The following is a 25419-nucleotide window of genomic DNA, read 5'->3' on the forward strand; positions in this document are numbered from 1 at the left end:
ACCAATTGCTGCCTCATCCCTCACTGGCTCCTGCAGCCCTTCCCATCACTGCCCCTCCTGGCCCCAGAATAATAGAAATTAAAAACAAAAAGAAGCCCTGCAATTCCCGGTAGTAGCAGCTGCCATGGGGGTCACTGAAGCCTCCTGGTAGAGCCCCCCTGCACAGCATGGGGCAGCAGGGACCAGCTCCAGCTGCCTGGCACCCACACTGCCACTGCCCCATTGCGTGTGTGCACCTGGGGTTGGCAGGACACCACGCAGCTCTGCATGCTGTCAGGCATCTGGGGTTGCTTCGGCTGAGTGGTGCTGGGCCCCAGGTGACAGCTGCAGTGGCCCCAGGTTCCCAACAGTGCATGACTGGGCTGACCTGGGTTGCACCCGCGTGATGGGACAGTCACAGTGCGGGTGTCAGGAGGCCGAGGCTGGTCCTTGCTTCCTCTTGCTGCCCCATGGTGTGTGTATGGGGGGGGGGGGCTCTGCCAGGAGGCCCCAGTGATCCTGATGGCCACTTGTACTGCTGGTGATTGCAGGGCTTTTTGTTTTTAAGTTGTGGGGGGCTGGGGCCAGGTCTGGAAGCCATTGGGTGTGCAAGCAGGGGATGGGGCCAGGTGGGGCACCCAACAGGGACCTGAGGGTACAAGTGAGGGATGGCCAGGTGGGCAGTGATTGGGGGGGGTCTGGGCTGAAAGCAGGGATGAGGCCAAGTGGGGCAGCCATTGGGAGGTCTGGGGGTGCAAGTGGGGGGTGAGGCCAGGTGTGGCAGCCATTGAAGGGCCTGGGTTGCAAGCAGGGGATGGGACCAGGCAGGGTAGTCACTGGTGGATTCTGGGAGTGCAAATGGGGTGTGGGGCTGGGTGGGGCAGCCAGTGGCTTGTCTGGGAGTGCCACCAGGGGGTGAAGCCAGGTGGGGCAGCCATCAGGGATCTGGGGGTCCAAGCAAGGTGTGGGGCTGGCAGGGCAGCCATTGGGGGGGCTGCAGAAGCTGTTTGAGGATGGGGCCAGGTGAGGCAGCCATCAGGGGGGCTGCAGGAGCTGGTGGGGGATGGGACTAGGGAAGGACAGCAATCCAGGGGGCTGGGAGAAAAAGTGGGGGTGGGATGTGGGCCCTGCCAGGGGAGTGGTAGCCCCTGGAGTGGTGATGTGGTCCCTGTTGGGGGGGGGGGGTGTAGCCCTGTGAGGGAGCAGTCTGTGAGCTGTGCGGGGGGTTGTGCCCTGCAGGAGGCAGGGGACCCAGCCCTCCTGAGCAGCCCCCCTCAATCCAAACCACATGTACCCACACACCCCATGGCCCCCCATATCCATCCACAGCCACTCACATCCCCCCACCCCTCTTCCAACCCCGCACCTGCAAACCCCACATTCCCCCACCACACACCCTGCATGCCCAGCTGCCAGACAGGATGAGAAGTGCTGGCAGGAGCTGTGGCTGCAGGGGCAGCTGTCCCCACATCCTGGTTAGTGAATGGGTCAGGGGCAGCTCTAGCTGTTCTATCATAAGGAAACCAAAGGCAAACAGCATAACATATAGGTATTTAGAAATTATTTTATCATGATGAAAAGGCCTGGTAGGCCTGAAAAGTGCTTTAACACTGTAGATCTATCAATAAAACATTGCCCAACTGATCATTCTCTCTCTCCCTCCCTGTCTAGTGGTCTCTTGTTTTAATTGTGCGGGAACATGGATTTTGGGGTATTTTACAGAGTGACTTTGAGATTTTTTTTATCCGGGATTTTTTCAGTTTTCAAATAGGGAACACCAAAATTCCTGCTAGGAAGGCAAGTGGGAGGACCCAGGCAGAAGAGCCTGCTGAGAGCTGGCACCTTGGACCCAGCTACAGGTGGCTAACCACCTGGCCAATTGGAGCCAGGAGGACATGATTTGACAGTTCAAAGAAGGCCACCACACTGGAAACATCTTCCGGGTGATAGCTGCCCAGATGGCTGGGCAGGGGGCACACATAGCAGTAGTCCCACACAGAAACCAACTCTTCAGCCACAGTCCACTGGCAGCTGGGCCAGAGGGACAGATGCCTCTACTGGCTGTGTAATCCCCATCTGGGTCTGGCAAGTGCACAGCAGGTCACAGCCAAGCAGCAGCCCCCACTGCCAGACTGCTGCAATGGGTAGAGGGTGCAGGGAACTCTCAGGGCTGCTTCAGCAGTCCAGCTGGCACAAGGGGTAGTGTCCCCAGCTACCAATTGACTGAGCCCCAGAAGCTCCTGAGAGCAAGTAGCCCTAAGCTATTTGCCGAGGCAGCTTTTTGTACTGATGGTGCCAGGACAGGGCAGTTTTTTTATATTGCAGGGCAGCTTTTTACCCTGGCTCTAGCTCCCCCTGGCTGCAGATCTGGGAGGAGCCAGGTAGGGTTATTTTGCCCCAAGTGGCGCAATGTGTACCATACCAAAGTACATGTCTGGGCATGTGTGCTGAGGCAAAAAGCCCCAGCTCAAATTTGCATTGCTTCTATTTGAGTTGCTGCAAGCACACATGCCTGCATGTGTAGATGTGCCTGTTGTGTTTTAATTAGCTGGGTTATCGTTTGCAACAGACTGTCTCAATGCTATTGCTTGATCCCCTGTTAACATTTCCAGATTGCATTCTGGAAGAGGCTATTCTAAAAGTAGTATGTTAGGCAGATGGTGACGTGTCTCAAACCAAAAGTGCTGGCATCTAAATATCCATAACACAAGTTGCTCTCATTCCTGCCATCTTTCTTTTCTGATTTGTATCTTCTTTGTGTACTTTCCTCCCTCTTTGTTCATCTATGTATATTTCTTTAATTTCATGCAGACATACGGAGAACAACATTTGTTGACTGCCAGCTGAGTGAATGCTAAATAGGACTTTTGACTTTTTGATTATTTGACTCACAATTGTTAAATTCTTCAGAGCTCAAATCAATGCTTGAATAAAATCTTCCATTTAATAAGTTTAATTTCCTCTAAGAATGCCCATTATTTGGTATGGCAGAAATAGTGAGGATGTGTTCCTAGGTTTAAGATTCATAAATCATTTATTGCCACATTTGCAGCTGTAACAAGATATTTCTGTGTTAACAAAAGCCATTGGATTACTGAATTTATTTATGTTACTAGTGTTTTTGTGTCAATCCTGGAAACCTAGCAAATATGTTCTTATTCAAGTTTTATGTTAACAGGTCCCAAAAGAAGTATGGCCCAGAATTCCTATTTTCTAACATTCCTCCAGTCTTCTTTATCAGGTCCCACTCAATAAACTCTCATCACTAGCTACATATGACCTGGTAACATTCAGACCCATAGAGTTCTTCATCAGTGGAAGTTGTAGTAATATAGTGTTTAATCATGTTTTCCATCATGTTGTTATTTAGGCTACTCTAAGTAGAATTAACCAAGAACAGTGGTAAAAAAACAAAACAAAACATGCCTGAGCTCTGTCTACAATAGTGTTTTTACATTCTTGCCATCAGTGAAGAACTAAATATCTAACTTTTCCTTGAATAGACAAGGCCACTAAATGTCCTGTATTTGCAAGAATTACAGCAGTTCCTACCTCTCCACCTTTATAGATTTGCTCCTTGATTTCAGGGGGGCCAGGATTAATCACCATAAGAGACTCAGTCATTCAAGCAAGCAGCAGAAACCCAATACCCGAACTACACAGCTGATTACTGGTAAGACAAATCTACAATTTCAAAATCATATTGAGATGTTTGCCTCCAAGATATAATGAAAATTTTGGGGACATGAAGCAGTAAATGAATTAGATCAGGAGTAAACTTTAAAACTCTGATCTTCTCCCTGGTGTTTCATGAGAAAAGACAGATAAATGTAATTGCTTAAATTTAAGAAATGGCAAACAACTTGTTTTAGAAATTAAATGGCATAAGTAGCTCAAACAAAAGAAAAAGAAAATGCTTAGTATATCAAAGGCTTAAATCCTATGAACCATCAGAGTCTCAGATTCCTGAACTTGGACTTTACTTTCTTTCTCTAGAATAATGGAAAGGTCCCTTATTGAAAAAAAAATCATAATTTTTTACATGTTTAGTAAACAACAAGGCCTGGTTGCAAGAAGGACACCTTGCACTTAAAGCGAAGTTACATGTTACACTTAGACCATACTAAATCTGTGGAATGTTAAGCAGTGGTAGAATTAGAATGTGCTGTGAGCAGTCACATGTTAAGGGTTAATACCATTACATGCCTGTGCAGGTCTGACTTGCCACTAAAGGGCTGGAGACCAGGGGAATGGGTTGGAGCAAGGAAAAAGGGATGCTATTCTTGCTCTGGGAGGGATGGGGTGGGATGCTGAGAGTGGCACGTTCTGAGATGCTGGAGTGTTACACAATTTATCAACCGCTCAAATTACTAGCAAGACTTTGAGAGGGGTAAGGCAATATGCTGTGTTTATTGATTAGACTATTAAAAAGAGTACTCATACATTCTCTCACACACATTCACTCCCAATTACTCTGCAGATGTTATAGTTACCAAGGTCCATTAATCAGTACTGTACTAGGTGGCCAGCCTAGGAGTACGAGGTGAGGAGCAGGGCTTCATACAGATGCGTGTCTGTGCTCCAGTGAAGTAGGCAGTGTTACCCAATTTCTTGCTACTAAGTCTCTTCTCTTTATAGGGGAGATTAAATTGGTGTTAAGGGTCCCTGTTCTGTCCTTCTTGACCTCGTACCTCCTTTATGTAGACCTCAGTAGTTTTCCACTCTTGCAAATGGCAAAGTTTACTCAGTAACATTTTGAAGGTCATCACTCAGAGCATCTGGCTTATCTCCAAGCCTCCTGCTTCCTTATCTTCTTCCCTTATTTGTTTCAAGCTGTGTTGTCAGACACTCCTTGAAATTCTTTCATGGTATGGTAACTTTGTTTGTCTGCACGTTGTTCTTCCAATATTTTTCCATTCACTCCACATTCATTCATCTATACATACAGACTATAGTTTCACAAAGTTAATTATTATTCATTATTTATATTCTATATTAACTAGCTCAAATCACTACAGGAGGACTCAAAATTGCTCATTTTATCTCTGTGGAGGAGATGCAAGTTACCCTAAAATGAGCTACATGGCATGGCCTAGAGTTATCCCTTGCCTGAAGTGGTGTAACTTTGAGACACTCAGAGTTCACTTAGCATGAGTTAACAAGCTTTAATGCATAGACAATAGGGTTGTGTGAAATTTCACTGGGTGTTTTGTTTTGAAGCTGTTTCAATGCGTTTTGAGCTTGAAACAGTGAAATAGAAACAAAACAAAAGACTTCAAAACAGCTTTGAAATAAAATGAGGGCACTCAAAATGTTTTGAAAGTTTCAATGCTGGTACTGCGCCAAGCTGCTAAGGGTCTTGACCTTCCCAGAGCCCCAGCCTCACATCGTGCTGTCGGGCCGCTTATTGGAGGAGCTAGACACAGAGCTGGGAACCTCTCAGGTTGCTGCTCAGATCTTGCTGGAGCTGGGGAGCCTCTCCTGCTGGCTGCAGCCTCTCATAGGCAATCCTGGAGCCCAGTGGGGAGCCTCTCCTGCAGGCCACACACTGTACTGCTGAGGGTCCAACTGCTGCTTTCAGGTCCCACTCCTTCAGGCTCTTCTGGGGCAACTGCTCACACCCTGCTGGCTCAGCTCTTCAAAGCTCCTTCCTTTAGGTCCCTCACTGGTCTCTCCCTTGAGTCAGCCGTGCTGCCCCTTTTATCCCCCTCCAGGTGACCCAAGGGGCTAATCAGGGGACATGGAGAGTGAGTCTCTGGGGCCTGATTGGTGAGGAAAGGGAATCCCAAGTCCTCCAATCATCTTTTGCCCTTTCAAAACCCCTGAGCTAAGTCACTGCCAGCTAGCCCGTCACACCTTATTCTCTTTTATAGTATAATATATTTTTTAAGCAACTGACTTTTAGGGGGTAGGGGTTATGCTACTCTTGCTAGAAATATCTTCTTTTTCAGAGAGAGGGTTTATGCAAAAAGGCTGGGGAAAATATGTTTCTTAGTAATAGGAGTCTCTTGTAACAGCCACACACAGTTTTGGTAGCACATCAGGGTGCTAGGTGTGCCCTTTGGGTGCCTGTAGACATATGGGGAGGGTTTTCTGTAATTACAATGTGTTGGAGCAGACTTGATTAATCAAATCTGCTGGAGTGTGCTAACTAGAGCGCCTCCAGCAGCTTCTGTTTCTTGTTTATCAGTGTTCCTGTGCTTCAAAATGGCATTGGGGTGCTTTCTAAAGCTCGTTTGTTGAATTTTAGTTAAAGTGCCCTCACCACCACTTTGAAGCATGGGGACACTGATACAGAAGATGCTGCAGGCCACTCTAATTAAGTCTCCCCCTCCCCCATCCCTGGAGCATGTGTAAAAACACCCTTTATTTCCACATATCTTTTCTCTGTAGTTTTTCTGTTGCATAGGGAATGTTGCTTTACAGATGTAAAATAACCTGCTCCAATAAAGTATGATTGAAAATTTTTGGTTCACTTTTACCTAGTGACCAAAATGGATTATTAGATTTTCCTGTTTGACTTGTAATTATCTGTGGGTTCCCCCCTTCCCTCCACACCTACTTGTTTAATATTTTTACATTTTTCCCTTCTTTCCTGACTCCTAAATCCCTGTTGTCTGAGAGAGAGGAAGAAAGAGCCCATTAAAAATATATGCAGTAATTGGAATTTGCTTTCTCCTAAGCCCAGGAATCACCTTTAATTTATCTGTGTTGTTCAGTACACATACATGATTTTACTCTAGGGATCTTTAAATCCTTCAATAAAACTGCAGTTATTAAAGCAGACAAACTGAACAATAAGCTTCAAGGACAGGAGCTGAATTGTGAATTGGTTTATTAAAAAGCAAAGTGAAAATTTCATATGATTCTAATGCTATGAAAGCATTTACGGAAACCATCAAAAATTAACCATCGATTTCCTACAACAGACTTAAGCCAGTGTTTCTTAAATTGCCCCTTGTGAAACTGCCTTTCTAAAAGAAGCTGTGCACAACTGATTGCTGTCTTTCCAACACTAGTAGTATTTCTCAAAACATTAACTGCCTTCCAATCTGCTAGTCACTCCCACAAAAAAATTGGACACCAGCGCCTGTGCTAACAAGGAATCAATTCCATACACCCACAATATTGATTCACTATATCCCTGTCCTGCCTTATGCAGATGACATGCTATTAATGTCACTATCTCAGATAGGTCTCCAAAAGGTTATTAGATGCTTTTCAGCAGTATTGTCTCTTAAACAGCTTGGAAATCAATATTGCTAAATTCAAGGTACTGGTTTTTGGGAATGAAAGGAGAAAATTAGTGTGGTTTTTATAGAAAAATAAGAGATGGTGTCCTCATTCAAAATACCTTGTAATCTATTTTAATAAAAATCTGAGCTGGAATAAACACTTTGAAAATATTAGCATTGAAGGAAAACAAGTCTTGAGTAGAGTTTTCTCTCTTTACAAATAAGATGGACAGAAGGATGGTACTGGTAATATAAAGGCTTACAAATCTAAGGCAGGGTCCATTTCATTATGGAACAGATTTATGCAGTGCTGATCCTATGGTTCATTCAAATATAGAAAAAATATTTATATTTATTTTAAAGTCAGTTTTGATTTCTACCTAATTTTATGATGTGGTAGGGGAGAGGGGTTTTATGATTTGAAATATATCTCCTTAATTTGAGCACTTCAGCTCATTTAAGAACTCTAAATTGTAGATAAAAATAGAGCTTGTACCTATCAGATACCCTGAGAAGTGCATTTTAGAAGTCTCTCCTCTGCCAAAGCCATATTTGGAATGGTTAAATAGTATTTGTGCTCTCCTTCAGGCAAATGATCTAGGAAATGTGCTAACAGCCACTAATCTAATATTTCTCCTACCTTTAAAACAAAATATACATTTAAGAATTAGTGTTGCTAGCAAGCAGACAGATATGCAAGTGGTGAGATTTTCTTGAACTTCTCCTTTTTCAGACTGTTAAAGAATTCTTTTGGCCTAGAAACCTAGCTATCTGAAGTACAACACTACAACAATGAGTAGCCATTAGACTGCAATTTGCTCAGTTGTTATGAGCAGGTAAAGTCAGACCCCATATACAGAAAGGATATGTTCTTGAGGGAAGAATTAGACTTAACTCCCTATTTGTGGTCTTGTTTGTTCTTTGAAGAAATTAGAGGAAAGTGGATCTCTCAATTAGTGAAAACATTTAAATACAAATGCAAAACTCTAAAATGCTTGGTTCAGAGATGATACCTTTTATTAGACCAACTAAGAAATCACAAAAATTGTATCATTCTTTGCAAGCTTTCGGGCACACGTGCCATTCTTCAGGCTGAGGGAAAATTAAAGAGGGTAAAAGTCCCCTTAGATAGAAAATAAACTTCATTTAGCCTGTTCTGTACTTTATAGGAGTATTTATAGTACTTGTACTAAAATAAGGGCCAAAATCAAATAACTCTCTTGTTTTTATTTATATTTTTACTCTACTGTTTTATATATTTTTACTTCATCTATTTTTTGTCATCATACACTATGGTTTGTTTTAATTTTGTTGAAACTGGTAGAATGTGTAAATTGATTGTATGCTTTCATCATTAACCATAGACTATATACTTTTATTAACATATTATGTATAATGTTCTTGTCAATTTTCTTGTACTGCTTTAGTGAAAGCATACATAAACTACTACTACTGCTGCTACTACCATAAATAATGATGAGGAAGACAAACTTGTAATATTTCTTCAAGGTCAGTTTGTTTCTTAGGACTGTCAGGTAAACTTAGATCACTTTCCCAGTCTTCATGCCTCGGTTATATTTAAAAATTAGATGCAATCACAGATTTAGGTGCCTTGCCCTGAAGAGCAATCCAAGAACCCTGTTAGGCACCTCAGCTTTATGCACCGGGCACAGGAAGTGTTTAGATCACACTTCAGAGTGTGATCCAGAACAGCCAGTCAGCACCACAGGGACCTGCCTAGAGCTATCTGATTAGAAATGATGATGTCAGGGATGAACCTTAAATTCCACCTCTCTCAGACACATTACTCAAAGGCTGCTGGGAGGTGCCTTTGTCTATTCAAGATCTTCCACAGTATGGCCATAGATGTGTGGCTAGAACTCTCCTGGAAGATTGAATATATGGGTTTGCACCCTTTTTTGGCTGAGGAAGAGAGGGGGGGAGAGCTCTATCCACAAGAGTACTGTACAAATACTGAGTGCCACCTAATCTGTTCCCACTTTAAATGAAAGTGGCAAGAGCCACCACCATGCTTGGCAGGGAATGTGATCCTATTGGCAAATGCAAGGCCTATGTTAAGAATACATCCTGAACTGAGTCTCTTAGTAATGTGTCCTGGGTAGTCATCTCTCACCACCCCCTAGTTTAACTTCTTTGGAAAATCAGCAAGCAGAAAGCTTGTTGTGCAAGGCATTCTGGGAATTGTCATTCTCTAGGCTGGCAGTGGAGTGTGCTGCTGGCGTGGGGGATGGCAGTTTCATGCCATTTGTTTTGTTGCCAAAGCCCATGTCCAGAGGACAAAAAAAAAATGTTGAATTTGTCACTTAAAATGGGGGTTAGTTCTCTCCTCAGCAGCAGCAAACTTGACTGCTGCTTTTCAAAACCATGATTCACAGAACACCTTGTACTCTGTGACACATTGTCTCTGCTGGCAATGTGTATTATAGAGGGAGACAATGAGGCAGGCAGATAGCAGTGCTCCCTTCCCACCCTTGTCCTTGCCTATCCTACATTATGCTACTGGGTATAGACAAAACTTTGTGGGCTTGGGGAATTCTACATTGAAAGACAAAAGTGCTTATAGAAGTTAGGTGCTGCTCAGCATGTGTTTTTTAGGATCAAAATTTTCATTCTGGTGAGATTTATGCACCTGAGTCCTTTTGTGGATCTGGAATTTAATAGATTGTTCTTTCCATTTCTGACATCATGAAAACATCTGTTGTAAGTGGAGACATTGAAACAGAAACTGGATTTATCTTTGGACAATGAAGCAATTCATGCTTCTCCTATATCCTTCTGTTTTAGTCACTCTATCACCTCCCTTATGCTGACACTGCTCCAAACTTCCCCCCCCCCTCCAAAAACCTCCCACCGAGACAAAACAAAATTGTTGTTTAAAGCAGTTAAAAGGAAAAAAAAAAAAGACCCCCCATAATGTGAGGTGATGCTTCTGAGAGACTTTTTGAGAAATAAGGCTGCTGAAAATTCTGCTACAAATCACCTGGGCCCTAATGCACAAATGCTGGTGCTTAAACAAATGCTTATCTTTTAAGTTGTAAAGTATGTCTTTGATGTCAGGTGGTTTTATGATTGAGGTGTTTAAAATTAGCCATGAGTTTAAACACCTGTCTGTATTAGGGCACCAGACACCACACTTTTTCATGCAGCTTATTCTAACTGCATCATTGGAAAATACATCCGGGGCTTAATTCTCAATTTAAAAATCCTGGGACAGAGCTACACTAAAGTAAATAATATTTAGATTGTAGTAACCATGACTACCGGTTAGAACTTACACAGAGCAGTTGCATGGTAATGCTTACTATGATCTGGAAAAGGCTGGAGCCAGCTGTGCTGTTGACAAACAGCTGTTTGTCAGCTCCAGCCCCTGCACCATACTGGAGCTAGTGGGGACTGTTTGTATCATCTCTGAACATGTTTTACTTAATATTATCTTAAGATACCCCTTCTGTGAAAAATACTAACTTTGCTACAGTACAGTGGGACTTAGCATGTGTTCTACCACTTGAATACATGGATGCTGGCATTTTAAGTTTAGTTAACACATCCTAAGTATAACATGGTGGGCGTGTCTACACATGACCCTATGTTGTCCTAGAAATGCACTGTGGTGATGTAGTGTCTGCAGGCAAAACCCAGGGTGCTGTAGCTATCTCTCCATAGTGACAAACTTCCCCCATTATAACGCATCACTACAGCAACATAGTGCCTAAAAATAACTGTGTGCGGTGTGCACAGCACAGCACCAACTATTAGTGCACCATCATTTAGTACTTCCAAAGGGAAGTACTAAAACATCATCTCATTGCTGAGCAGTCATCAAAAAGTAAAAAATACACATACTGTGCCTGTGTGTGGTCCCCATGCCTCAAAGGATATAGAAGAGCTAGAGAAAGTACAGAGAAGGGGAAAAAATGGTTAATGGCTTCCATATGAGGAGAAACTAAAGAGACTAAGCCTATTTGGGGGGCGGGGGGTGGTCACTTCTAACCTGGTGTGCTATCCTAGGCTTTCGTATATCAGATTGCACTGTCTGATCGTATAACAGCATTTACCGACTGTCACTTGCCACATCTTGATTAATATATGGTGTTATAAATTGGGAGATGTCAATTATTATCTACCATCATAGTAGCTAAAAATCTATCATGAGGAAGAGGATCCCCTAGGAATGCACCTTTGTTTCCCCTTTTTTGTTTTTTTTGTAGGTTGTCTAATATGTTGACCTTTAATTCACAATTACAGCCTTACGTCTTTCAAGTCAAGTTTACAATTTCCTTTATTTATTAATGTTTCAACTTACATATAGTCCTCCTGCTAGCAGGATTATCATTATTTCTGTACATCTATTAAACATGAATATCAACTTAAACAGGATCCAACTTGGATGTAAATTCAACTTAACTGAGTATTGTTTATCAATTACTTTGGAGTCAGTACTGCCTTCTTTGCCCTGGGTTCTATTTCTCTATTCCTGGTTTTGTTCCCTGGGTTCCCTCTTCCTTGGGACTCGCAGCAACTTCTCTTCTCAATCACCTTCTTTTTTCTTCTTCTTTTTTATTTTTTATTTTGGTTTTGTTTTTATTGATTGAAGACTTGTCAGACTAGTTACAGGACATGCCCTAAACAACAACAACTGCCCAGTCTCAATATCCTCGGCCTGGGAGGAGAGTTCCTTGGTCCTGGTTTTTCTCTCCTAGAAGACTACCTCTTTAGCTTCTCTCATTGGAGTTTCTCTGTTTAGTTAGTCCCTCTGGTCACTTTCACTCTCTGAGAGACTCTCCTTGCCACTTTTCTTTTCTCCACTCCCCATTTTTGTTCATCTCTTGCCAGCCCCACCCATCATCTCCTGCCTCTGTTTCTTGCTGACCCCACCCCTCTCTCCCACAGCTTGCCCAAGCATCACGGAACAGCTGCTCCAGAACCTCTGCTCTCTGCCTGCTCCTTCATCTTGTTCTTCCATGGACCTTTCTCCTGCCAAAGGTCTGTTGATTATTTCTGCTGTCTCTTCACACCTATACAGTTCAGAAAGGAGATGCTTGAGAGGGGACATGACAAGAATTTATGAAATACTAAATTGTGAAGCGAAAGTAAATAGGGGTTTATTATTTACTATCCCTCACAATACAAGAACTAGGGGTCATAAAATAAAACTACTAGGTAGTGAGTTTAAAACTAACAAAAGGAAGCTCTTTTTCACACAGCAAGTGGATGCTGAAAGGAAGAGTGAACTGGATATGACCAGGGGTGTAGGTTGTAGCTGTGTTGGTCTAAGGACATAGGCAGACAAGGTTCCTTTGGTGAATCTGATATCTTTTATTAGACAAACCCAAATACTTGCTTAATAACTATTCTCCAAGCTTTTGGGTTCAAAAACCCTTTGTCAGGCTAAGGAAGTTTCAGCAGTTGGTGTGTGCTCTTCCTGGATGGAATGAAAAGTAAAGAAGCCAACGGCTGGGCTGGGGAGTCAGTTGTCAGACAGATGATAATGTGTCATATATCCAATGTCTATATTTAGTCCATGATTTTTAGTATCCAGGAGGTTGATGAAATGGAGTTTATAGGCTTGTCTTTGGGAAGTGTTTTGAAAGTTTCCTTTGAGGATCAGGACTGAGAGATTGGAGAGAGAGTGGTTTTCTTGTGAGAAATGTACCCCCACCGGTAATTGGGTATTTCTGTCTTGGATAGATATCCGGTGTGCGTTCATTCTGGTGTGCAGTTGTTGTTTGGTCTCTCCAACATATTTTCCATGAAGGCATTTGGTGCATTGGATGAGGTATATTATATTTCTGGAGGTGCAGAACAAGGTAATGCAGGAGGTCTACTGGGATTTTCCTGAGTTGGTCTCTTTTGGAGTAGAGTAGGTGAAGTAGATGATTTCTAATTTTCACTGAAACTCCATTTCATCAACCTCCTGGATACTAAAAATCATGGACTAAATTTAGACATTGGATATATGACACATTATCATCTGCTTGACAACTGACTCCCCAGCCTAGCCTCTGGCTTCTTTACTTTTCATTCCATCCAGGAAGAGCACACACCAACTGCTGAAACTTCCTTAGCCTGACAAAGGGTTTTTGAACCCAAAAGTTTGCTTAATAACTATTCTTCAACTATTTGGGTTGGTCTAATAAAAGATATCAGATTCACCCAAGGAACCTTGTCTGCCAAGGTCCTTAGACCAACACGGCTATAACCTACACCCCTGGTAATATCCAGTTCACTCTTCCTTTCAGCATCCACTTTCTGCCACTCTTTGACACATAATTCTAGGCAAGATGGACCTATGGTCTGACCCAGTAAATGGCAGTTCTTATGTTTTTATTTTAAAATTTCTTTTCTTTAAAATTCAGTTTAAAATGATTTTTAGTCAGGAATGCCAAAGCAAATTAGCTGTCCCTAGCCTACATCAAAAAGGCCACATGTAGCAACCATGAAACTTGACTGGTCGTGAACAAGCAAACAAAAAAAGAGCTGGGCCCATTTCCTTCTCTCTGGTTGGCTAGTCCTGGTTAGCTAGATGTCTAGGAAGTTATTAAGCCTCTGCCTTCCTGCCTGAACATTTTTAATCATAGACAGATCTCAGTCCTGGTCAGGGTGAGTCCTGGCCAGGAGACTGGCATAGTCATAGTGCTGGTAGTAAGCACTGTGGAATACACATGGCAGAAATATGCAGTTGCAGCTGAAGTCTGAAACACAATTTGATTCCACAACTGTGAGCTTGATTCAGTGAGCTAGTGAGAAGAGGGGCAGAAAGAGAAGCTGGCGGGGGAGGGGGAGGGAGGTATAAATGAAGCTAGCCTGCTAGGGAAACCTATACCCAATAGAGAGAAATCCTGATCACAAAGGGCTGTTACCAGTGTAATGCAGATGGTATGTGGCCTTGCAGTCAGCTTATACAACTTTCAAACATTTGCAGTCTCCTCATGGGACAAAAAGTACTTTATTTTAAAATAAAGGCACTGAAGCTTGAGGGCAGATTATACATTTGTCAGTTCAGCAAGGATTACTTGCCTTAAGAATCACGGACTTGGTACTTCATTTATTGTTGCAGGAGGTCTACTGGGATTTTCTGAAATGAGTCAATTTCTCTTGATGGCTGCAGTCCATTGTAGGTAGCAGATGAAGCTGCTGGCATACCAGTCTAGCACAATTTTTCTGGGTACACTGATGCCTTCAGAAAGATTGAGTGTGAGAACTAAATAATTCAGGTCTAGTAAAGGACAAGTCAAAGTTTGCACCTTGAGCTATATGGTGTAAAATTGTGGACAGTTTAGTTAACTCAGGGACCCCCAACAAATGTATTTGCTACATTTACCTACAGAACTCCAAATGACTGTTCCTGCCTGCGACTGTTCTTCGTTGCGCTTGAACCAATGCTGTGGGTGCTGGGCAGGAGCCTCTTGGAGAACAGTTACGTGGGGCTCCATCTGCCTGGCCGACTTTCTGCTGGGTCAGGCCAAGATAGCTGTCCTCAAGAGCTGCCACAACCAGCTTGCCGGGACCAGCTCAGACTATGCCCTGTGGCTTTTCAGCCTCCTGGTGTGGGTGCACCTCTCACTGGAGTTTGAGCATGCTGTGCTTGCCTTTGAAGCACTCTGAGTCCTTGAGAGGGTGCTGTGTCATGTGGAGGGGAGCTGTCTTCAATACACATGCTAATGTTATGACTGGTCTGGGTGACTGGGCAGGCTCGGTGGCAGACTGCGACGCCAAGATCATGACACACCCTGGGCCCTCACCAGGCTGCTTTTTGCTTTTTTTTCTGTGTGTGGGTAGATGAAGGCATTGTTATGTTTACTACTGGTTAGAGCAGGGTAGGAATTGTTTGTTTATAGAGGGCTTTGGTCGGTATGACTGTGTGGCCAGGTGTCTTGACAGCATAATGGCATGTTAGGCACAATGTGTAATACTGCTAAGGTGTCTGTCACGGTGTGATTTGACATTGTAATGGCATGGTGCTTTTGTTTTGATGGTGATTTGTCTGTCTTTACTTTGCATATTGGACCTTTGCTTTCCATATTGCACCTGGAGGGCCCCTACTTTTTGTACCCTGAATCCCTGGATAAAGTAGCTAAAAAAGCCAAAGTCAAATTACAAACTAAGTGTATCATGAACAAGAAGCCAAGAACAATCAGCAGGTCTTTTGAATATTGAAAAGTAGGGAGTAAATAAGTAAAATAACATTTCAGAGAAAATAATTGGTTTCTTTGTGCAATGTCTTGCAACAGAAAATGTTGGAGACAGACCTAACTTTCACATTGTAAAAGAAAGAAAATTTAAGAGAAACAAATCAGTAGGTCCAGGTAGGAACTAAAGGCCCTAACCTTAGACTTGAAAGCAGGACTGAAATTTTATACTCATGCTAAAATTGGTGGTATAAAGTATTCTGGAAATTGTAGAGTCATATTTGCTCAATATCTGTATTTAGATGATTAATTATAGGTTTTAAAAGTGTTTAAGAAACAATAAATGATAAGGTCAAGTTAGTAAAGGTCCAATGGGAAAATGATACCCTGTCAATGGATCAGCATGTTTTGGTGCATTATGCAATGTTTCATCAAAAGAGAGTGGAACAGGGCAAAAATGGCCCTGTTCCTTTGATGTTACTAAGTTGCAAGTATGGGGTGGGGGGAGAGTCAGGTCAGGGACAGGGCAAAGTTAATTACTTAGTAAACACAGTTCAGAAGAGGATTGCACCTGGGGTGAATATTAACTGATTAGGAGCCAGCAGCTACTTAACTCCACTGCAAGGGGTTTTCCTTTGCCCCCTGGGGCACAGCATGGAGAAATTCAACAGGGAGGCCAGGAGAGGCAGACTTAACACCGGAGCAGCTTGCTGGTAAGACAGGCTGACTGGGTGAAGGTAACCATGGCAACCAGTAAAGGAGGTGAGGAAGAGAGGAGAAACTTACTGGCTGAGAGAAGGTCCCACAGAGAGAGGGTCCGCTGGTACCACAGGAAAGAGAAAAGAGAGCGGGACTGGAGCGGAGCTGACTGACTTGGGGGAATGGGCTACACAGTGGTGGGGAAAAAAGGGAGACCACGAGCTGTGAGAACAGCCAGGGTGCTCCACAACCTGCAGGGAAATTACTAATAAACCAATTTTATTTTATCCTGCTTCTGGGGTGATTTACTATAACCTCTTTCTTTGGGGAATTAACTTCTTATTCTTCTATGTTGCAGAGCACTTAAGTGCACAGCTCCTAAGAAAGGAGAAAACTGCTAGGAAAAGAGCCCTAGCAGTGAGTGATGCACCCAGCTGCTGGTTGCCAGGGCAACCAGAGGAGGTCAGCTGACCAGAAGGGGCAGGGCCTGGCTCCTTTATTAAGCCCAGGGGCTGAGGCCAGGCTAGCAGTTTCCTGCCAGCAGCCAAGGGGGAAGGAGCTGTCTCAGGGAAGAGAAGGGAAGCCTGACTGAAGCAGCAGCATCTGACACGGCTGAGGGATAGAGTATTTCCCGGTAGGCTGGAATGTTGTTATAGCTGGGTGGCTTCTGTTTAAGTTATAGCCTACGGGCTTGCGTTTTGTTTGCTTTTTGTTATCGGTGGTTTAGTGAGGCTATTAGGGGTTGGAGGAGGCCTCATAGGGAACCCACAGCAGCGTGGGGACCCCAGTGCCAGCGAGGGCACAGCGGTAGGGGTGTACTGACCCCAGCCCCAGAGAAGGGGGCTGCACTTGAGAAGCCCCAGAGAAGGGGGCTGCATTATAACAAAGCTGTGACCAAACAACGTAAATTCCATCTGCGAGGCTTGAGGCATGGTAAAGGGGTGGTTGGAGCCATGCATAGCCCATAAGGCTAGGGTGCCCCTGAAGCACCCATTGCGAAGTGGGACCCACAAGGGGTCTGGGAAACTACGGGGTCCGAGTGTCCAGCAAGACGTGACCAAGAGGGTGTAAAAGGCAGCCTCTCAAATATATTTTGTCATCAAAGATGTGGCAGGTGAGAGTCGCAGGTGCCCATTGGGTGAACTTGGCATGGTAAAGGGGGCCTTAGGGAGATCATGGCCATCCTGCTGAACCCCACGCCATGACATCCAATCATTCCAAAGTGTGGCAGGCAAGTCCCAGGGGGAGAGATTTCGTTATTTACGAATGTTATTTCGTTGAAGAAAGCTTCTTTGATAGCCTTTGGAACAAGTTAAGTGGTTATGGGTTGTAGTTACAACTGACTATAAATAAACTGGTTTTGGATCAGTCCCTAACAGAGTAAATGAAGAGCAAGAATACCCTAAGCAGACATGGTTCTTTGAGTAAGTGTGATATCTTTTAGACCAACTAAAATATAGAACTTTGTCTGCCTATGTCCTTAGACCCACATGGCTACAACCAGCAACCTGAAAGAATACACTAATAACTTTCAAGGTGTCAGATGGTTGGCAGGTGGTGCCCCAAGGTTTTACAAGGTACAATTTTATTTTGATTCTCAAGTCATAATTTACCTCAGTTCAACCCTTGGGGATATCTCTATAGTATTAGTTTTTTTCCTTGTACCTTCCTGGCCATAATAGCTGAAGGATCACTAATCTGATCAATACTGGATTTCCAATGTTATTTGAAAACACATGGATGCTATTCCTATTTTACAAATTGATAATCATTTTTATATTTTAACATCCACAAAACTATGATTGCAGATGACTAATTGTGATAACTTCCATCACTGAGAATAGGTTGCAGTACTAAAAGATGTCTGTCAAAATAACGACTATTTTCTGAATTTCATTTGAAAAGGACCTTCATTTGCAAAAAGGGGAAGTGCAGTCATTGCTGCTGCTGCCGCTGCTGTTGCTTTTTATATATTTTTCATTTTATGGTCTCTCTCATGCACATAATTTGGATTGTGTAATAAAGGGAAATAAATAAACCATATCCAAGAGGCTTCTTTCACATATTGCTGCAGTATTGGCTACTTATTTATAATTTTGTTTAGCTGTGATACTTTGGTTAGTGCGGGAGACAAAAAATTGTTCGGTTACTTAACAGAAAGGACAAACATTTCCTCCTGCAGCTGTACTGTTGCTGCTTTCTGTAATACTTGCTTTTCCTCAGGGCTCATTTTTTTTTTTTTTTTTTTTTTTTTTTTTTTTATACTCATTCGAAAGATTGCCCAACATTTTAAACAGATGGCAATCTAACAAACCCAAGTATTAACTGATTAAGATTTTTTTTTTTATCATAGTGGAATTGTTTACATTTTAGTTTTTTCTCTTTCTGTGATATTAAAGGCAATGCACAGCTTATCATATAAGAAAAGGATTTAAACAACAAATTAAATATTTTTTTCTGAGTTCTGGGGAGCCAAAAACAATCAAAATATTTCAAGACTAGAACAGGAATTGACTCTTTCAAACCTTGGTCATATTATATTAATTCATTCATCCCTACTAACCAAACAGAACAAGAAAGGAAGAAAGAAATTCCAAGCTCCTCCAAATAAAAGACTCTCATAGCATCTCATTGGCCACAGTTCTCATTGCTGCATTGCTTTTTCATGATTGATAAGAAAGTTATGTACATGTATACATTTATCATATTTACTTGATTCTACGATTAAGTTTTTGCCCCATTTACCATAGGGGGAGAGTCTCTTGTCTTAGAATCACATACAATGGCTGCTGTGGCTTGGGGTCCAGCCCTTACCTGGGGTCAGGGCCATAGCTGCAAGCTGCTGTCTGCCTCCCCATCCCCGCCATCTCGCGGACACCTCTGCACCCCACTATCTTTCTTCTTCTCCCTCTTGAAGCCTCTTTTCCCCATCTCCTCTGCCATGCAGCCTGTGTTCCCCCACCTGACCCACTCCCTCCCTTACCCTTACTTTTGCTCCATGTTGGCAGACTCCATGCATGCTGCTACTGTTAACAAATTTTGAGCAAGCTGGAGGCGGGGTGAAAAAAGAATTTAAACTAGATCCTTGGGTTTTTGGTAGTAGCTGTGCTGGTCTAAGGACATAGGCAGGCAAGGTTCTTTGGGTAGATGTGATATCTTTTATTAGACAGTCTGAATTTAAACAAACCCTTCAGTCATTTTAATCAATGTGAAAAGTTTATTGATTAATGGACAAAAACAAAATTAATTGCCGAGGACAGCAGGGGAGGTGGAGGAAGGAATCCTACTTCAGTCTTCCATCAGGTAGGTGTCTTGGTACATGCAGAAGTCGGACAGGTCTGAAGAGTTACCCTTTCCAATTCCTCCCAGTTGCATTTCTTATTTATGGGTAGCTGGCAAACATGATCTTAATATTCCAATTGCAGATCCCTGATTGGCTTTATTTAAATGTATTTATTTCAGTGAAGCTTTCAGAGCTGGATCAGGCCAAATTCTTCTCTGTGGATATGAAAGGTATCATGTAATTGGGGATCCATGCCTTTAGCAGCAGGAGACATCCTTATTTTCTTTCTTTTACACTACTCTGTCTCTCACAGTTTACCTACATATTCTAACAACAATCCATTCAATACTTAATTCATTTGCCACTGCAGCTTTTCTGTATCTGATTCCAGACAGATTTCAGCGCTAGGATGTCAGCTTCCCTTGAGATGCTAATGCAAGCCTCTGTTATGCAAACCCTGCCTGATATTGTAGCCTGGGTGCCTGCCCTGAGAGGCCCACATATGTCACAAGTGCTTTAGTTCTCCAATAATCACTTATGTCATGAGTGTCTGTTCTCTTCTTATACTATGGAGTAGGGCTGAGGCTATGCTCAGTACCCCAGGCTAGAATGGGGTTGAAGCCTGCTGATGTGGAGCAAAGGCTGGGGGCAGTGTTCCCTCTAAGGTGCATGTGTTCACAGCCATGCACAAGTAAAAACCTTGCTGTGCACAAACTTTTTAAGGCTGCACACCCACCCGGAGAGGAACTGGGCACAGAGTGTGGCGAAAGCACCGGGGCCAACGTGGGACACTTACTGAAGGTAAGCTCCTCACTCCTCATGCAATACATTAAATGTAACAAAATGGTTAGCTTTAGATGTGCTCTTGGATGTCAGTTGACAATTCATTTTTTAAACTTAGTAGTATAAACAAAACTTGCAATGATTTTAGGAAAATTTATTGTTATGAGAAGCACTGAATAGTAACAGCTTATGGTAATATAGCAATAAAGTCCTTTGATTTTGACTGTGTGAGCAGAGTGGGTATTGGTTATGGGGTTTGTGGCTTCCATCATTCTGTTAAAAAATAATCAGAGTGTCCCTATATCATTCAGTTTGTTCATTTAAATACATGTAAAATGTGGATCAAGTTTTTTTTTTATTTTCCCATAAAAGGCTAAGACCCTTTTGAAAATGGCAAAAAAACAAAACAAACAAACAAACAAAAAAACACATACCTTTGGAGATACAAGAGAAAAGAAATAACTGTTAATAAAGGTACATTATTGAGCTGAAATTATAAACTGTATGTTAGAAAGAAATCCAGGCCCCTCAAAATTAAAACTTTTATCATAAAATCATTAATCGGAAAACATACATCAGTAGCAATTTTATGATTTAAACATTAAATATATTGTGTTAGAACATGTAGAATGTAAACACTCTCTATGCTAAGTTGACATAATGCTCATGCATGTGCCTCATTCTGAGTGGAAAGAGGATTTGAAACTGATGTTATATCTAAGTGCAGTGCTCAGATTCCATCTATTTTTCATATAAAGTTTGACAGTACACTACCAAAAACCAGGTTATGTATTGCCCACACTGGAATCATTGTGCCTCTTAAGGAAGCTATTTGTCATTGTCATCATCAGATGCCCTACCATTAGTTCTGGCAATAAGTGATTTCCATCCCTTTCTTACCATCTTTTCAGTGCTTGTACACATGGCAAAACTGGCCTGTAAAGTAGCTTAATTGCCCTTTTGCACTGTTCTAAAGGTGTTGCTGTTCACACATTCGATGTCATATTCTGTTTTAATTTCATGATGTACATGTTCAGTGGCGTATTTCACTTTAAATGACTTTGTTACATAGAAAGGTAAAACCCATCTGAGGTATTGCTACATTTGCTATGCAACAAAGTGCAACAGTGCATGGGGTGCTGGAAGCCCAGACATGCTCAGGGAAGCTTGGGCTTGGCGGGCTTCCAGCACCCCATACACCATCACCACCTTCTCCCACCACCAGCACACCCAGCCACCCTCCTGCCACCTTACTGCTCTACCTCGGGGGCAAGCCAGCCCATTCCTGGGGAGTTTCAGGTGGTGGGAAGGTGGCAGGGATGGTGCATTTTTACGTACCACAATTCTTGCTGTCCAGCTTTAGTTATGTCTATTGGCATCTTTTAAAACAAGTATAGAATGATCATTTCTAATAGTACTGATGTTAAGGGATGGAGGGCAGCCGTATGCTATCATCTTCCTGGACATTTAAAGAGAAATTCTTGCAATGTAAAACCATACAGCATACATAGGGCACATCTACATGTGCCCCTGACTGCACATTTTGTACTGCGCAGTCATTTAGCATGTACTAAATGACTATGCAGTACCCACTAGTACTGCACAGTCACAGAGGTGAATAGTTATTTTTAGATGCTACCTTGCTGTGGTGATGGCATCACAGTTAGTGCCCATTCATGCTATCTATGTTGCTGTATCGACAAGCTACGTCACTATAGTTTGTCACTCAGGCAATGTAGCACCTCGTGTAGATGTGTCCACAATCTTCTTCCTGGGTAAAGGATGAGGGAACAACATTTAATGATACATATTAATGTGCTTGCTTATTGCACTTCTAGATATTTCTCAAAACCTACAGAGAGAGAGAGAAAATATTGAATCACTGAAAAACAGCCCTACCTCCTCCACCCTCCTAAGATTTGTCATGTTAAGCATTCAAAGCTTGGAATGCCCAAATCACAAGGCACTCTTGGAAAAGCTCAGCGTTTTATGTTTTAAAAAGGTGGAGAAAAAAAGAAAACAATCAGATAATCCATGCTCTAAGGGGCTCACAGTCCAAGCAGAAAAATATGTTACAGACTAGAAGAGTACCATAGTCAGTTTATATATTAATCCATTCAATTGCAAAAGCAAGATCCTTTTCTTTTTAAAAGTGATATTGAACAACATTAAGACATTACAAGACAAATCTTCTGTGTGGTGTTTACAACACTATGTTTTTATTGCTCGGCTTAATTCATTCTCTGCTGCCTTTAGACATAAAATGAGTTTAATCTCTTTCTGAGAGGGAAATTAGCAATAGCTAAAGCCATGTACATACTGCCTAATAGGTTTTATGTAAGCTTCTCCATGTAGTTGTGCCAATTTTAGAACTGGAGTTTTCTTTATCCAGTGGTTTTGTTTTTCTCAACAGCTGGCAAGCATCTAATGAATAGCCTAGCTGAGCACTCAAAAACAGAACGCAAGTGTATTAAAAATATTCACCAAAGCATATGATTAGAGGACAAAATGCAAAGAGATCAGTCCAAAGTGGAACTTTGGATCTGAACCCTAACTGAAGGTGCAGAAAGTCAAAGCTCAGGCCCACCTGTAGTGAGGAATCAATCATACCCTCACCGGAAACCACAGGAATCTGTGCCAAAAAAATATGATGGGGGAGGTAGGAATCATTTTACTTGGTAGGTGATTTAAGGAGGCACCAGACCTGAGAATCTGATACAAGACATGCAGGGGTCTCTATATATAGTGCTTTTTTCTGGTACTCTAGTCTTTTTTTGGCTAGTTGATAGAACAGCAGCACTTATTTAGGAGCCGCCTTCTCTCTTCTCTTCTCAGTGACATTGTGTCCCACAGCTGGTTCCTTCCTCCTCTAAAACGTGAGTAAAAAGAATCTCTTGGGGAGGCAGAAGGGGAAGGAGTGGGAAAGGAGCCAGATTTAATAATATAAATGATTATTGGATTCCATCATAATTTGGCTTCCTTCTCCACAGGTTCATTGCCATGTGCTCCTAGTTCTTAGAATAATGTCTCTCTTTAAAGATCAGAAGAACTCCATGTACAAAGCCACTTTTTTTTCCTGGATTTCAGTAACTCTCTGAGATGATGAACTTCAAAAGCAGTGGAAACAGATCAGTAGTGAAAGGCATGTGAAGATATCCTAGGTAGAGGTGCTTTATGACAACTCAGTTGCTAAGTGTAAAAAAGGGAAATTGGTTTAGTAATAGAAGACTATAGTGGTTAGGACTATATTTGACATGGAATAATTGGATCAGTAATTTTAAGGAGGTTTCAGATTTCCATATCTAACCATCATGCACAATAGATTAACATTTGACATATAGACAGCTATATGTTCTTTCTTTCCCTTTAAGGAAGAAAGATTAGTAGGAATAAAAAAATAGATCAAATACCCCCAAAAAGTATTTTCCCGTATTCCAAAAGGAGGATCAAACCAAGACATATCCACAGATAGGAGCCTAGCCACAACTTGACATAAAATCCTCAATCCTGTTTATAATTTTGATATGCTTCTGATTCATTTGTCATATTGTAAAGAAGAAGTAAAGTGTAGCAAAGTAAAGTGGTTCAACTCCATTTCAAAGTTGTCCTCCTGAGATGGAAATTTAAGACTTTTTTTTTTTTTTTTTTTGAATGCAGAGGAGCCTTCCGAAGTTTGTGGAAATACAAGAAAGCCCTAGATATAATTAGATGTTGATAATTCATGTCAACTATGTCCTTAATGCAGTGGTTATCAACCTTTTCGGAGTTAAGGCACCACCCCAGAAAAAGCCAGCTCTTAGTTTTCACTCCAAAAACTACCGAAAAATAATAAAGCAAATTTTCTGTTGCAAAGCACTCAGAAAGACCACAGCAGGTCAGATGAGTTTAATACTCCGAATTCTGTTTTGAAATCCCTGGGTTCATCTTGTGAATCATGTTTGTACATCTAACTGAGCTAACATTCTCAACCAGCAATTGGCTGAGAACCTCTGCCTTAAGGACTTGGATGTATTGTCCTCAGTATCAAGGGCCTTTTGGGTGCCAGGGAAAGATAGAAAGAAAAAGGAACCAGTTATTGGGCCATTAGTCAGAAGTTGGTTCTGGGGCATCCCTGGCCCAGTTTTAAAGGTTTTCTAATCTAATCTAATTTGGTAGCTACAGCAAGGAGCCATTTGTCACCAGAGGGAAGGATGCATTGGTGGTGGTGGTAGTATGCACTTTAATTCTGTTTTTTTTTTTTTTTTTTTTGTCTTCAGAGTTTACAGTGTCACTGAGATGTAAGGATACCAAACAACAGGTAGAAAACTATGAGCATTCCTTCCTCAGTGAATACAGAAGAAGACTGTTGGCTTTTGAAATAGAAATGTTACAGATGGGTGCTGGCAACCTGGTGGTGCAACTAGGTGAGAAATAAGACGGAACAAATATTTTTTGCAAACTAGACAGTCACTGGTGAGGCAGTGGGGGAAAAGCTGCAGCTCTTTGGCCACATATGTCAGATGAAAGACATTATTCTCTATAGACTGCAACAGGCCACAGAGAGTGTTATTAGATGACATAATTGAATTGTGTGGCAGGCATCTAAAGATGCTATATGGCAAAACATTACAAACCCAAGTAATGTGGGTTTGGACAGATATATTTCAGGTACAATTCTGTACCCAAATAAGAATGAGTAGTCAGAGTATAACACTAGCTCCACGGTCTAATAATCATAGGGCTGGAGGACAGAAGGAATAGAGTTTAACTTGCTCTCATGCCAGCAAATTTCTACTTCATGAATACTTAAAGAATAAAAAGTGTATTTTTATTTTGTAAACCCAGTGAGCTGCTCTGATTACGAATGTGCTCTCATAATTTTTCTGGATGTTCATTAAGAACATTCAGGAAGAAGAGCAGCATCAAGATTAAATATTTTCCAAAAAGTTTGAACAGCTGGAAATCAGTATATGCTGTCACTATATAACTGTATGTACTTTCAAACTTCAGGCTGAATCTTAGTAAAATATATTTACAAGTGTTATGAATAATCATACAATATCATATAGTCATGGTGATAAAGTGAGTAACAATCATTATGTAGCATAAAAATAATTCTAAGTGAACAGTGAAACAGTCATTTAGGGTCTGAAAATCAACCTAGGTTCAACTTGGAGATGAACTTACCATAGACAATCAAAACATTGCAAATTTTGTATTTGGTCTAGAATAGGATGTTTCAATGTTTGTTTAGTCATAATAAAGTTATGTTTCCTCTTCTTGTGGTATCTGTTGTACTATTACTCCTGCT

At 41.9% G+C, this 25419-nt stretch overlaps 1 protein-coding gene across 1 annotated transcript in view; it reads left to right on the forward strand.

Annotated features, from left to right (window-relative positions):
• LOC109281622 (uncharacterized) overlaps window positions 1-25419 on the forward strand; it is a 305799-nt gene that overhangs the window by 266949 nt on the left and 13431 nt on the right. Inside the window, exons 6-8 of the mRNA XM_059721869.1 lie at window positions 3567-3652; window positions 20070-20147; window positions 24386-24532. Coding sequence (XP_059577852.1) covers window positions 3567-3652; window positions 20070-20147; window positions 24386-24532 — 311 coding nt within the window. The remainder of the gene's footprint in view (window positions 1-3566; window positions 3653-20069; window positions 20148-24385; window positions 24533-25419) is intronic.

The sequence above is a fragment of the Alligator mississippiensis genome, chromosome 2, assembly GCF_030867095.1.
Source record: "Alligator mississippiensis isolate rAllMis1 chromosome 2, rAllMis1, whole genome shotgun sequence".
In the NCBI taxonomy this organism is placed as follows: Eukaryota; Metazoa; Chordata; order Crocodylia; family Alligatoridae; genus Alligator; species Alligator mississippiensis.